Raw genomic sequence first — 13,826 nt, 5'->3', positions numbered from 1 at the left:
TGGCTGTGCGCTTCGAAATTTTCTCTTCGGCTTTCTTCCAGTTGGAATTTGTCAGCACCAGGTCCTTTTCCATCTGATTCTCTTTCATACTCTCTATTTCTTCGAATACAACCTCGTCATTGCCTTGGAAAGATTCGGTTGTTATTTTTCGGATGTAATTTAATGCCGCGTCCTTTTCCAGTTTGTTTTCATCTTCGCCTTGGATATGTTGTTGTTTCAGACTTTCTGCCTAATAACTTTATGTGGTTCCAAAATATACTAGATGCGGCGTTCTTTCTCTCACGTATTTCTGACAAGTTCACTTTCACCTTTTATCTTTGCTTGAACCAGTGTGTGAAGCATTAGTTATATATTTTTTTCTCCCGGTGTATTTCTCATTTTCTGGCTACTTGTTCCTGCGGCAGCTGCGCCTTTTTTTTCTTTTTTTTTTTCTTGCCTGCCTGTGGTCTCGTGATGCTTTCTGTCGTTCCGTGATCGCTTCTCGTATCTTCCTGTTTTACCAGCTTTTCGGTTTTCTTTTTTGTTTCCAGCGAGCATGTAGCTTCTCTTTCCGTATTTCTGTCGTTATTACACGTCGACGTCAAGTCTCATCGCCGCCTCGCGAGCCTGCTGGACGGCCGAGAGTTGGTCACCGAGGTGGGAGCTGCGCAGAGCGGCGGCCCACCTCAGCGATAAGGTCTCGGAGTTTAACTTGTTTTTGCATTGGGCGTTACTATTCCCATAGCACGCGTTTGAGTATACCTGTCCCCTGTTTGCATGTCTTACATGTGTCTTCTTTGTGTACGTCAGGGAATCTCCATTTGAGGTGAAACGGGTTCAGGGAAGGTATTTGTTTGTAGTTGGCGTAGGGCCACTGCTCGTGCCCTGACTTTTTTTTTTTTTTTTTTGCATTCAATCCCAAACCGTGTGAACACCGCGGTCAGGATCGAACACGTGACCTCGTGCTCAGCCATATCCATAGCCGTAACCACTAAAGCACCGGGGCAGGTATTCAAATCGTTTCACCGACTTCTAGCGGAGGCAGTGTTGGCGCTGTATCAACACAGTCGCGGGGTGGTCGCATTCTCACGTACCTAAGTGCCGCGCATAGCTCCGTTAGGCGCGCGCTAGCACTCGCCAAACATAAGGGAGACCGGTAGTACGACTTCCAGAAAAGCTGATGCGTCACTTTATGTATTCCGGGGCGCATGTATGGTGCGCCCGTACTACCTCACCCCAAGGACTAAATGCAACTCCAGCGAAACCGCACGTACGCTTGTGAGGCACAGTAATACCCATGGCGAGACGTTATTCCGTACCTATTCGTTATTCGCTGCCGGATTTGACAAGTCAGAGCACGAAGCGCCGAAATTGTTTCTGCACTAATGTGATCAGTAGATTCGGTGGCACATGCTTGCATACCGGTGCGAGGCTTGGCTAATATTGTGAACTTATAATTTCTATTCAGCGGAGAACGACGACAGTATCACCTTACCAAGACTGCACGCAGTCCTGCTGCCGGTTCGTCCGTCTCGAAGGGCGCGTTGGTGGCTACTGGAACTGCTGGGAGACTCGTGCCGCTGACGGCACAGTATGTGATTCGACAAGGGTGAGATGCCTTTCTCTTTGAAACTCAATTTTGTTTTCGTTCTTTTGCAACTTCTTGCAACTTACGTAAATATCGAGAGCCCTTATTTTCTTCGTTGCCTTGTACCACTCAATGCCAGACTGTCCTTATCACTAGACGCTGCCCTAGAAATTAAAGAAAGCGGTGCAAAATGGCGCACGTTAAAAGCTGAGCTGCCTTAATTCGCACTTGCCGAAAGGCTTGCGACGCCACAACAATGAAACCGTCTTGCCTGGGGCATTTCCGACTGTCACTTCTGCCAAATATTATGTTGACTTTCGTCGAAAACAAAGGGACAGACAATATCTGTTTCCGCATTTCACAAAACATAAATGTAGAAGTGGTGCTCCTGATTGGCAAGCACTTGGGCCTTCGCCAATTTCACAAATCGGCGGGATAACGCAACTATTGCCGCAGCGGTGACCAAATGGCTACCGTTTGCTTTATTTTTTTTCTTTTTGGCAACAGACGTGCATTTAATGCAGGCCCTGCGCCGGGCAAATCTAATTAACGATCAGCTTCAATTATTTTCATTTTTCTCGCTTCGTCGTTGACCCAAGCGTGGCTTCCTCTCCGTTATAACTAGGATTGATCGGTCGTGAGCTGTGAATGGTAATTATTAAAATCGAGCAAAAGGAATCCTTAACTCATGCCGGCTTTGGTCTCCCTCACTTGGGTCTAATTCCTCCAGATATTGCAGAATTACAGTTCTGAAAATTTTTAAGCTAAGATACCTATAAATTTATTCGATGAAAATTATCACTGTCAAGAAACTAAAATATTGCACGGCATTGACTGCTGGAAGCAAGACCACGGTCACCAGAAATATCATACAAATCTCTGTGTATCTTGCGTATCGTTTCGTTGCATTTCTATAACTCTTTCGAAAGTTAACACAAATATATTTTCCACGTGAACGAAGCTGCGTTATTAAGGCAGCGCATGCTGTGTCCCTCTGTATAGTCAACACAGCACTTCGCACCGCGCATTCCAGAGGGCGCCCAATCAATTCTGCTGGAGACAGTTCTGCACAACTCTGTTCACCCATAGGTTAATTGTGGTAATAAGGCCTGAGTCAGACACATGCGTGGAGTGTTATTCGCTAGGCACAATAGAAAACCTACTTCGTTTCTCGCGATTACCTGTTCATAAAATAACCTTTATTGCGGAATCGTTCTGCAGGGAGGGTGAGGGGGTGTCGTGGTGCTCCGCGAAATAAATTAAAAATAAGAAAACATTGTGCAGAAATCATCGGCGATGATCGTCGAACGAACAAACGAACGAACGAACAAGTGAACGAACATTTTCCTTGCCGAGTCCGACCGCCGACCGCGGACCAAACACGGAAACAGCCCGAAAGAACAACAAATAATAATAATAATTAAAAGCTGTTCGCTTTAAATACTTTCCTAACCGCAGGCGGCTGTAACTTCCAAAACGAAAGCGCAAAATACAAGGGAAATAAACACACAGTTATTGCTTTCACAAAGCCGAAGTCTGATTTGATTTTGCCTGTTAGTAACACGCACTGTGTTTGCTTTCTTTGTTTCAGGTGTGCTTAGACGGCGTGTGCGCCTAAATTCACCTTTCGAACACGGACTGACTGAGGGATTCGAGCGACAACAAGCGATGCTGTTGCATATCTTGAGCGGCGTTAACGCCTGCCTCTGTTGCTTCTACAAGAGTCTTTTTTTTTTTTCAGGGCGTTTCTTTTTTTCATTCATTCTTTTTTTTATGCACGGTTTTGCCAACTTCACCGAAAATAAAACAGCATAAGCTTGCGACAACCATGCATTTCCAAGAGAATGCAAGTGGTTTATACATAACCATCGTGTTCATCTTTATTTAATACCGTCGATAGTCAAATTTTCTAGGCGCAGACAAATGGTATAGGTGTTTACGTATGAAGACTACACAAGTAAATTTGACTTGTACTGGCGCAGCAGCCGCCACGACTACAATACTACAGGCTAGAAGGAAAACTAAAAAGGGCAAGAATTACACAGGCTGCTCGCGTCACAAGACTGGGACTTCCACTTCGCAAGAGTTTGTTTGCGTTGCTGCGACACATAATGGCTACACTATAAGAGTTTCATCAAGCACTTTTAAAGTTGGATCATGCTCAATTTTTTTTTCTGCTTTAAGCAGAGCGTACACAGAGGGGTATGAAAATTTGCTATAGACAAGAATGATTCGGTGATATGTTACCGAGAAGACACCTGTTTCTCATAACTGTTAATCGGTCTGCCTACTCACGCTGTCAATAAATTTATGGGGCCCTCCAGCACGAATGTCAAACAACACAGAATATCGCACGCAAATGGGGACTTGGAGTAATCAACAATAGTCAAACAAGAGACGCCTCATAGCTAGAACCAAGCTTTCGGTAAGAGTGCTTGTCTACGGACAGATGAAAAGTCCCCTTGTCGAAACATTGGTTCCAGGGACCATCCATTTTATGACGACTGTTGATAACTAGCATGAATGTCTTTGACTGCCTCCCACAGTCAACTCAATTGGCTTCTTGCGATTGATTATAAGCTTCCCGTGTGTTACCGCGTCAGCAAGCCCCAATCTCCGTTGATTAAACTTGTACCTGCCTGTTCATTATTCAGCGCAACATTTCATACAGCATTTTCCTGCATTGCACAAGAAATTTTCCATGCTAGCCTTACTTGAAGTATCTGTGTTCGTTTGAGTTTCGTCGTAATGATAATCACCAGGCGATTTATGTTCGCCTTAGGACGAATACCTTTCCCAGAGATCTCCGGTCACTCCTGCTTTGAGTGAGCCGAGCTAAACCTACGCCTTGCGGTTTCCTGATACACTTTTTGGCGACGTCCCCCAATCCACTCAAGCCCCACTGTCCCCCTGAGGGGCTTAAGCTGCCCCCAAACAATAATCGTCACCTGTTCTTGCTTGCATTTCCTCTTTCTACAACTCTGCGCTTTCTACTTTCCTGTCAAGAATTCCATGTCGCGCCCACACGCGCGTCTCGTTCTTGCGGAACCCGAAAGCACTGGACGTGCAGCATGAATGGAAAGGCACGAGGTCCGACTGAAAAGTAGCGAGACAGGCGTCACTAGCAGATGACGACTACTGTTTATTACTGCTGTATTAGGGTGAAAACTTTTCGTGGAGTATAGAGACTGGTCACTGGTCACTGTCAACAGTGACCGGTGAACTATATATGCATGCCGACAAAGTTAACATCGCTGTATGCTTACAAACTGAGGATGCATTGCACCTATACTGTGATCATGCAGCCTTCTAGCGATGGCTGAATGGATTAGTGTCACGCTGCCCGCTCATCTGCTTGTTTGTAGCTACTTCGATTATCACTCCCAAACGCAGTGCGCTCACCATTTCGCTCAATCGGAGACTAGGGACAGCAAGATACACACGATCATCGAATTTCAAACGAAGATCACTGGAGAGAAAGTCAGAGCACCACTCGCTCATGGACTGTGTGAATCAAAGGCAATACGTGCCTTCTTCAGCGGTTTTGCACTTTAGTTAATAAAGCACACTATGACCTCTTTTACTTTACAGCAATAGCTATTATGGGCTCACCCTTGTGATAGTTTTCATAATTGTCGATGTTCACAGTGAGCTCCAGCAACCGTCGCAGGAATCGCACAATGCTTCGAAAGAAGTTTATAAAAAAAAGAAGAAACAAATGGGAGTTTCGCCCATAATGCGAAGCAGTGACGCGATGTACGGTGCAGTATTACACGCAGCAAGTCCTGCGATATCTCGCGCAGCGTCGGTTGGAGTAAACATAAGCAGATGAGCGCGAGCAATTTTTTTTTTTTAGAAGAAAAAAAAAGCCCTAGTCGTTGTGCCACCATCTCACCGGCTGCACAACACCAGGATGGCACCTCCACATTTACAGGTGTAGTCCACTTATTTTGAAATGAAATGGAAGACGCGCTTGTCAAAATTTTGTTGGATTTCCCGGTATCCATTCGCCGATTGCGGCGTGCGTCTCTTCGGAGAAGTAGAGGAAATTGTGCCTAAACGAAGCTCCGAGAAAGCAAACGGTTTTATAGCGAAGCTATCATTGGGGCCCATCGCGGAGTTTCCTGACCGTAGCTGCTGGGTGCTGCAATTGTCTTGTCGAATAGCACATACTTTTAAAAAAAAAGAAGTTAATTACGTGCGCGATGGTAGAATCGAACCTCGGTCCACCTTGACCACTGCACCCTCGAACATAGCATCTCGATGCTCTAAACATAAGGCCAGAATGGATTTTTTTTCTCTCTTTCTTTATCGTGTGATCGCCAAGTAGATCTTTGAGATAATCGCCAATTGTGTCACATTGCGTAGCTAAGATTAGAGCTCTGCACGGGCCCGGGCCGTCCGAAGCGTCTTTTGCCGGGCGGGAGACAAACTCGGTATCTCGGAACTTGGTTTTTGGATCTGTAACTATGACATGACTGGATGTAATAAAGATTATTATTATTATTATTATTATTATTATTATTATTATTATTATTATTATTATTATTAAATTAAAGGCCTAAGTTGTGCCTTCGAGCACACGTGAGCACTGCATGGTTCAAAGCATTCTGTGCCAAGCTGAGCTGACATGCGCAAAGAGCTGGCTCTGTATACCTTAACAAAGACAATAGAAAAAGAGATCGTCCTATTTTTTTTTTTTTTTTGGCAAAAACGAACATTGTTTCCGCGTATGGAAAAATAAATTATCCGAAACCCGCTTTTTAGACCATTTCCCTGCAACCGCTTTTGTGGTTGCACTACTACAACTGTCGATACTACTATATTATTTTTACGCTAACGCAAGGGGTGCATACTTCTACTTGTGCGTTTATTTTACGCTGTATGCTCGTGAATTCGCCTGTTTGTAAATACTCTAATAAGCAGACGCCCCTCGTGTTTCCGACAGCAGCTCGGAGACCACGACGACGACGACCCGTGCCGTGATGTATCTGCTGCTTCTCACCTTTATTTAAACATCATTAGAATATATATATATATATAGATATATATATAGGGACACGAACCCACGCCTTCACATGCGTAATGCGAAGACATTGTTTAAATTCCACCTGCGGCCAGTTGTTTTTTTTTTTTTCATCCGCTTTCATTTCAATTAATTTATCATTTCAATTGGTAAGTACAAGTTTTTTCCCCTATGTTGCCCTTGGTGTCTGTGTGCTGGCTTCTTAGACATGATATATATATATATATATATATATATTCACATGCTAAATGACCTCATAGGACCAAATCGTACGATCAAGGTACATGCATGTGTACCAGCAGAAAAATAACAGCGCAGGCAATGGGCCAGATCTCTAATGTTTCACTGGAGAAACAAAGATTTAGGTCTTTTATTGCTTATACACTACAGCTGATTAGACCCCGGGAAGGTGGGGTTGACACATACGCGTTGTTAAGAACGGCCTGCTGAGGTGCAAGTTTTGCCAGCCAGGTGCGAGAGCGGCGTCGACTTTTCCTGGAAAGCCACCGCCATCCTCTAGCCAAACGGCGTCACCAAGTCTACTGTGTGTGGAGGACAATACGCAGCGTCCTCGACCCTTCGTCGCGGGATTGCCGAGATGAGTTCGACGAACCAGGCTTTGTGACTGAACACGCCACCGCCGACCCGGTCTGCCGTGAGCAAGGGAGTTCGAACGTATTTGGAGGCCCCATCCCACGCACCGTTCCTGACGTAAGCCCCGAGTTCTGCGAAGACCTTCTGACCTCGGTGGGGTCCGTGAAACCGGTGCGGAAGTGTGTGTGTGTGCGTAAGCCCTCCCGCTGAAAGGCGGCTCGTCTACGATGACTAGTCGAACGGTTCTCTCACCTAGGGATCGAGGGAGGACCGAGTGTTTATAAACCGCTGTTGTGCGGCTGCTCAGGATACTTTTTCTCGCAGTCATGCTAGATTGATGAACTGCAACGTCCTTATGTAGATACTGTAAATAAACCCATATTGATCATTCTCGATGAGAAGCAGTCCTTCCCTTCAACAACGTCCTCAGCGTGGATAAGTTGGACGACGGCATGGCCAGCTACCATCTAATTCATGCCCGACTCCAATCTTGACAACTGGTTACGAACGGTGGGATTGACCTCTCAATCCTCACAGTGTACCAGTACAATCTGTATGTAAAGAAATATATTATTTTTTATTTACAGGCCGGGCTTGTTCAAGCACACGCGGGCCTTGGCTAAGCTTAGTAATGGACGCCCGGGTCCGAGCCGGGCCCGTGCAGGGCTCTAGCACAGGTTCGCGAGAACACCATGAATCTAAAACTCACGCAACGTAAATTGTGCAAGTCGTATAAGTACCTGGCCATGGTGTTCTGCGTGGCAGTGTTCCAGCGTTGTCTCTCACACGGCGACGATGTGGTGCCTGCAGAAACGCACATCTCCATCTAGGTTACCGCTCGAACAATCTCGCACGAGCGCCTTTTTCCAATGGCGTGTCCAGCAATCTGGCCATAGGCTGTAGAATGCGCAGATGTACGCCACAATATAACGAAACAACAGTCTCCGCTAAATAAAAAAATGGCAGGTTAGAAATCCGTGAACTTAGATTATGGTTCACGTTAAACCCCAGGGGGTCCAAATTTCCGGAGTCCCCCACTACGGCGTGCCTCATAATGAGATCGGGGTTTTGGGACCTAAAACCCCATAATTCCGTTCTTTTTTTTCAGAAACCCGAGATGGGCTAAAGACTGAAAAAGAAAACGACGAGTGCGTGAGATCGCCTTAAGTCGTGTTCACTGACACCGAAATTACACATACGCACGTGATGCACGCATACGCAGAAGGCATTAACGAAAACACAGGCAGCAAGAGCGTGTGGGGACGTGAACTCTGAGGAGCAGCTGATTTGACTCCGCCACCGTATCACGTAGTAGCAATACATCGTTATGTTCACCTAAATGTGTGGTCTGATTCGACAATAAGCTATTTGGTGGATTGGGCTTCTTCGTGTCAGATTGAGCCGGTGTCCCTCTTGTCCCCATAGTGCGGGCTCTGCATAGAGCAAGATCAATCAACGTACTACATCAACTAGTCTAATTCATTATTCTGTTTTCAAAATCTGCCAATAATGCCCGCTTCAAGCTAAGCGGGCGGCGACTTCTGACCCATTTGCTCCTTTCGAGGAAATTGAATGGTGTTTATAGACTATCGCTAGCCCGCATGTAACCTTGCCTGCAAGTTATGTGGATTGCCTCAACGGTCATCTTGAGATTACTTATCAATGACGCGGGATAAAGGGCTACGTTATGTAGCACACAGACCGTTCGAGTTGCACTGGCTTGAACGCCAGTCAGGCGGCACATGCCACCATAAAACTTTTGTTTGTGGTGACACCCGATTTGATAAGACGCACGAATGCTACCCCCTATTGACAAGCCAACCACCGCCTTATTTTCCTTACACACACACACACACACACACACACACACACACACACACACACACACACACACACACACATATATATATATATATATATATATAGGTGTTTTCTTCAAAGTTCAGCACGCAGTTCAGTGTGCGCGCGCGCAAGAACACTGGATTTGATCCAAACATTCATGAATGTTAACATACGCGCATTCACGAGTGCGTCAAACGCATAATATTATTCGGCGCAATGCTGGGAAATAAGAGAGCAAATAAAGACACGTATCCCTAGTCATACGCCTATTTTCATAGAATGTGCACTATAAGCACCACGGGCGTTTGCACCCTACATTTTATGCATCCATATGACCTCTTCTATTGCGTGCCATTGCCTATTGCCACGCATTCTCATCTTTTCCGGTGACTGTCTTCCATGCACCGGCTAACAAAACTTAAAAGAGCTGTCGCTCAGCGCAAGACGCGCCTTTCTGCATCGCAAGTTTCTAGAATGTTCTAATATATCGCTTGTTCTATCTGTTGCCTATGTTGTCGCCGAGCGTCGTGTAATGAAGTTTTATGCACCACGGGAGTACTGGTGTGCAATCTAGAACTTACGCGAGCACAAGCGATTACGCTGAAAGGTTCATTGAGCCATGTATCAGTAGCTGGCACGTCCGATTCGCATATCGGATTTCGACGATCGGCGAACGCCGATATCATTCAACACCACCTACATAGCACAAGGCCTGTCCACTACGCTCCATTACGTCATGCTACTTGGCCCGAAATTTCCATTACCAAGGCTGGCGTGACGAAAGCCGCCACGTCAAAGTCACTGTTGCTTACTCGGGAGCATCCCCATTAGATTCTATGGCAGTCGGGCCAGGTAGCATGACGTCATGGATAGGAGTGAACAGGCCTTGTGCTATCTAGGTGGTGTTGTATCATTGCGCCGAGTGTTACGTGTTTTGCTGGGCACAGATTCGCCCGATAAACGGTTAGTTTCGTGACTCGCGTCGTACCACTGCGGTTCTTCACCATCACTACAACGTGACACTAAATATAAGCGTGCACGATACTGGGAACTATAGGGAACGCTCAAAGGCGCGCACATGAAACGTGGAAGCTCATGTTTTCAGAAGATTGAAACAACTAACCTGTGAGACTTCTATTGCAACATTTTCTCGATTCCCATACATATACCCGTGGTGATCGCCCCTGCATCAATTGGGAGCAATAAAAACTATAGGGTCGCAGTCTGGAGTTCTCAGTTCTAAGCAGCAGGGTGGCTAGTGGCTTGTCGTTTTTTCACGAAAGCGTCGCCATGGATCCGTCGAGACCATACGCAGCGTGAACGGCAAATGACTTCACGAAAGGAGTAGGCAGTACGGCCAAAGAAAGCACGGCCTTGGAAAAGAGCAACAACGCTGCGACTGCGCAAACCATGGCCCCCGTCAACCACGTGCTACACTGCACACATCTCTGGGACCACTTTCACTGTTTTTGTGTAGTGCTCACCAGCCTCAGCTCCAGCGGTCACCTATATAGTTCGGCTAAGATAAAACCCTAGATGCGTACGTGCGTGTGCGCGCGCTTGCGCGTGACGGAAAACGTTGGAAATGCGATACGCGCAGCGATCACACGCGTTTCGGGCGATCGCCGCCGAGTGTTGGTCCGGCTGGCCTACGGCCACCCGTTCGTTTCCCACGCACAATTATGTTTTTGAAGAGCAGCTTTTTTTCGCCTACCTGTTATTCCTTGCGGCAAAATGCCTTCAAATAAATAGTTCTCTATCTCGCTCTCTCTCTCTGATAATATAGAATTCACAACCACATTGTAGACTAGCCGGCGTTAGGCGTCCTAAACGCTCCAGACCATGCACCAACTATCCAAGCGGATAAAATAATTTGTGCCTGGATACATCTGGACAAATACTTTCCACCGTTGCCTCTGCACTACTGACGTCACACAACTTCTCCGGTGTCTCCGCAACGCGCATATTTTTGCACAGGCTTCTCCGCAACGGGTATGTTCCATTCTTTGAGAGCAAGAATTTCATTCCTACTGCTTCCGAATACCGCATCTTATCAAAAGTAGTGCGTGCGCTAGCGACTTCGTGCTTTAGCTAGAACATCATGCATATCGGATTTACACGCTGAGGCAATATTTCGTGGCCGAGTTAACAAAGGCACGCAACGAAGTCTTCTTTTGGACAACACGAAGGAAAAGCAGAGCTCTGTCTGTCCTTGCTGATTAGAAAATAACCGCAACAAGAAAAAATAAATAAATAAAGCGCTACTCACAACTGCGTAATAGAGGAAAAGTTTCACGTATATATATATGACCTTCTCACGCATGCACACAATAAAAATGCAGACATAGTGCGTTAACACGTCTTAGTCAAAGATGGCTGAACAAGAATTCAAGCTTTGAGATAAGTAGTGCAACTGACAACTCACTTAGACAACCATGTGTGTTCTTTTTTGATTAAAAGCGGAGGCTTTACTTGCAAGTCTACAAGAAGCGTCGCTGATTCTGCTCAGAATGTTGGTCCCCGAATAATGAGCCTCACAACCACCCGCAGTATAAGGTGGGCCACCATATGCGCGCCCTTGTCCACTTTCTTGCTCAATTTTGCGCATGCTCCCCAAAGCAGTCATTCACGCAACGTCTAGTTTGGCCGACATACATTTTTCCGCATGGCATGGAAATGACATACGCCAAAACTCTGGAGCACATAACGAAGAGTTTCTCAAGCGTAGTGCCACAATATCGTCTGCTTTCACCACAAATTCGCTAATTTTCCTCATCACTACCGCACAACCAACTAGCCCAACAATTAATACTTCAGCCCGTCCTCTACTCAATTTTCCCGTACTTTTTTTATTTCTAACTGTTCCCAGCATAAAGATCTATCTTCGGAATTTCTCATTGAAGTTAAAGCGCATTCCTTGTTCTACGGTATCTATGCTTGAAGGAAGTAACCATTCGACTAACAACTCACACAAAGCAATATTCTTCCCTCTGTCTGAAACGAAAAATTCAATTTTGCTCACCGTACTTGCAGACGCGGCATCCGTACGCAGGTCTCGACAGCGTTCTGCCAGTTCTCGACGTGCAGTGCGCATGCGCAGTGGTTGCCTAGGCGACCGAGCAGAGTAATCTACGGTCTCATCGCTCGTATTTTCTTCGGTGCGGTTTACGTTCGCGCTATCGCTCTCATCTATCGCCCGCAACAGTAGCAATTCCGTCGACGCGCTCATGAAGTTTAATCTCGATGACACGCCTGAATCGCGCGGCGGAACGCATATTCGTGAAGCCTTGCCTTCCGCATCTTTCGCAACGGTGCGTCGAATATCTGCCGGTATTTGTGAAGTGCGCCGTGACATAACCTCCCGAGACCCTAGAAGAACACAAAATAAAAAGAAGTGGGATTTTACGGGGCAGAACTACGATCCGATTATGAGGCACGCCGTAGTGGGGGGTTCCGGAAATTTTTGACTACCTAGGGTTCCTTTACGTGCACATAAGTACACGGGTGCTTTCGCCCCTATCGAAATGCGGCCGCCATGGCCGGGATTCGATCACGCGACCGCGTGCTCAGCAGCCCAACAGCATAGTCATTAAGCAACCCCGGCGCCGAGACCCGAGAACAGGGGCGCGCTATTCAGCACGGTCTGTCAAATTCAACTATATTGCCAATTTTTTTTATATGGCAGCATTTTGAGCCAATCACAGACGCTGGAGCAGTCCTCTGGACTAATCAAAGCTGTTAAGATGGCGAATTCTACAATAAGGCGGAACTTGACTCTGCCCATAACAGCATTTCGTCTTAAGTACGTAATCGGCTTTCAAGTTGGTTCTCGCTGCTGACAGATAGGTTACAAAGTTGAATAACCTTTTTTCTTTCATTTCTCTCAGTGTTTTTTTTTTTTCATTCCGTGGTTAGATGCCAACGTCTTCTCCCCATACTTGCATTTGCCTGTACGTAAGCAAATTAACTTTCTGCGTGTTTCTTATGAAAAAAAAATCTACTTTGGCAAAACAGAAAGAAAAGTATGTAGCAATAACCGCCGTGGTGACGTAGTGGCCTTGCCGTTACGCTGTTAAGCCCGAGGTTGCGTAATCGAGGCCCTACCACGGCGGCCGCATTTCGATGAGGGCGAAGTGCAAAAACCGCCGTGTATATCATGCATTGGGTACACGTTAAAGAACCCCAGGTGGTCAAAATTGACCCGAAGTTCCCTATTATGGCGTGCCTCATAATGAGATCGTTGTTTTGGCACGTAAAACTCAATACTTTAGTAATTAATGTAACATTCTGCAGTGCGTTGCCGCGTAGACGCTGCATCCTTAATTTTCTTGCGTTCTCGCGGTACTCGAAACTAGCTTCACGCTCGCTTTTCAGTTGTCTGCGACGACGCAGGGGTACAGATAAGATCAGCGTCAAAAAAAAAAAAAAAAAATACAGCACTGGTCCTGTGCTTCTGCGCTGCTCCTGTCCTGTATCCGTGTGTTTTTTGGCACTGTTTAAAATTAATAATACTACTTAAAAACTAAAGACTGTAATCGTATTGTATCACTTCATTTTTTTTAAGGAGGCGCGACTAATACTTCCGTTTTCTCATCTCCCGGTCAGCAGCGAGACTGACTGGACCGCCTGGCTCAGGTGCGAGGACGTCGACCGACAGCTTGAACTGGTGGACTGGACGGAGAAGGCCAAGCAGGCCCAGGGCCTTACTTGAGCCCGATTCCTCAGCCACATTCCCACGTCCCCCTTCCCCCCTTTCAATAAAGTTTACCACCACCACCTCTATTACTAAAGCCTTTT

At 46.2% G+C, this 13,826-nt stretch overlaps 2 protein-coding genes across 5 annotated transcripts in view; one reads left to right on the top strand and one right to left on the bottom strand.

Annotated features, from left to right (window-relative positions):
- Positions 1-3,432, top strand: part of LOC140214087 (uncharacterized) — a 32,914-nt gene extending 29,482 nt beyond the window's left edge. For both annotated transcript variants that reach the window (XM_072285374.1, XM_072285373.1), the window contains 2 exons: positions 1,448-1,588; positions 3,159-3,432. In XM_072285374.1, coding sequence (XP_072141475.1) covers positions 1,448-1,588; positions 3,159-3,185 — 168 coding nt within the window. In that variant the 3' untranslated portion in view covers positions 3,186-3,432. The remainder of the gene's footprint in view (positions 1-1,447; positions 1,589-3,158) is intronic.
- Positions 1-12,387, bottom strand: part of LOC129381407 (uncharacterized) — a 138,575-nt gene extending 126,188 nt beyond the window's left edge. The window contains exons 1-2 of one of the 3 annotated variants that reach the window (XM_072285376.1): positions 12,052-12,387; positions 7,928-8,084 (exon numbers count right to left, since the gene is read on the bottom strand). The gene's annotated coding sequence lies outside the window, so the exon portion shown is untranslated. The remainder of the gene's footprint in view (positions 1-7,927; positions 8,085-12,051) is intronic. The other 2 variants (XM_072285377.1, XM_072285378.1) reach the window with 2 other exon arrangements.
- Positions 12,388-13,826: the final 1,439 nt, after the last annotated feature.

This window comes from Dermacentor andersoni, chromosome 11 (genome assembly GCF_023375885.2).
Source record: "Dermacentor andersoni chromosome 11, qqDerAnde1_hic_scaffold, whole genome shotgun sequence".
Taxonomy (NCBI): Eukaryota; Metazoa; Arthropoda; class Arachnida; order Ixodida; family Ixodidae; genus Dermacentor; species Dermacentor andersoni.
This window is presented reverse-complemented; position numbering and strand designations above follow the sequence as displayed.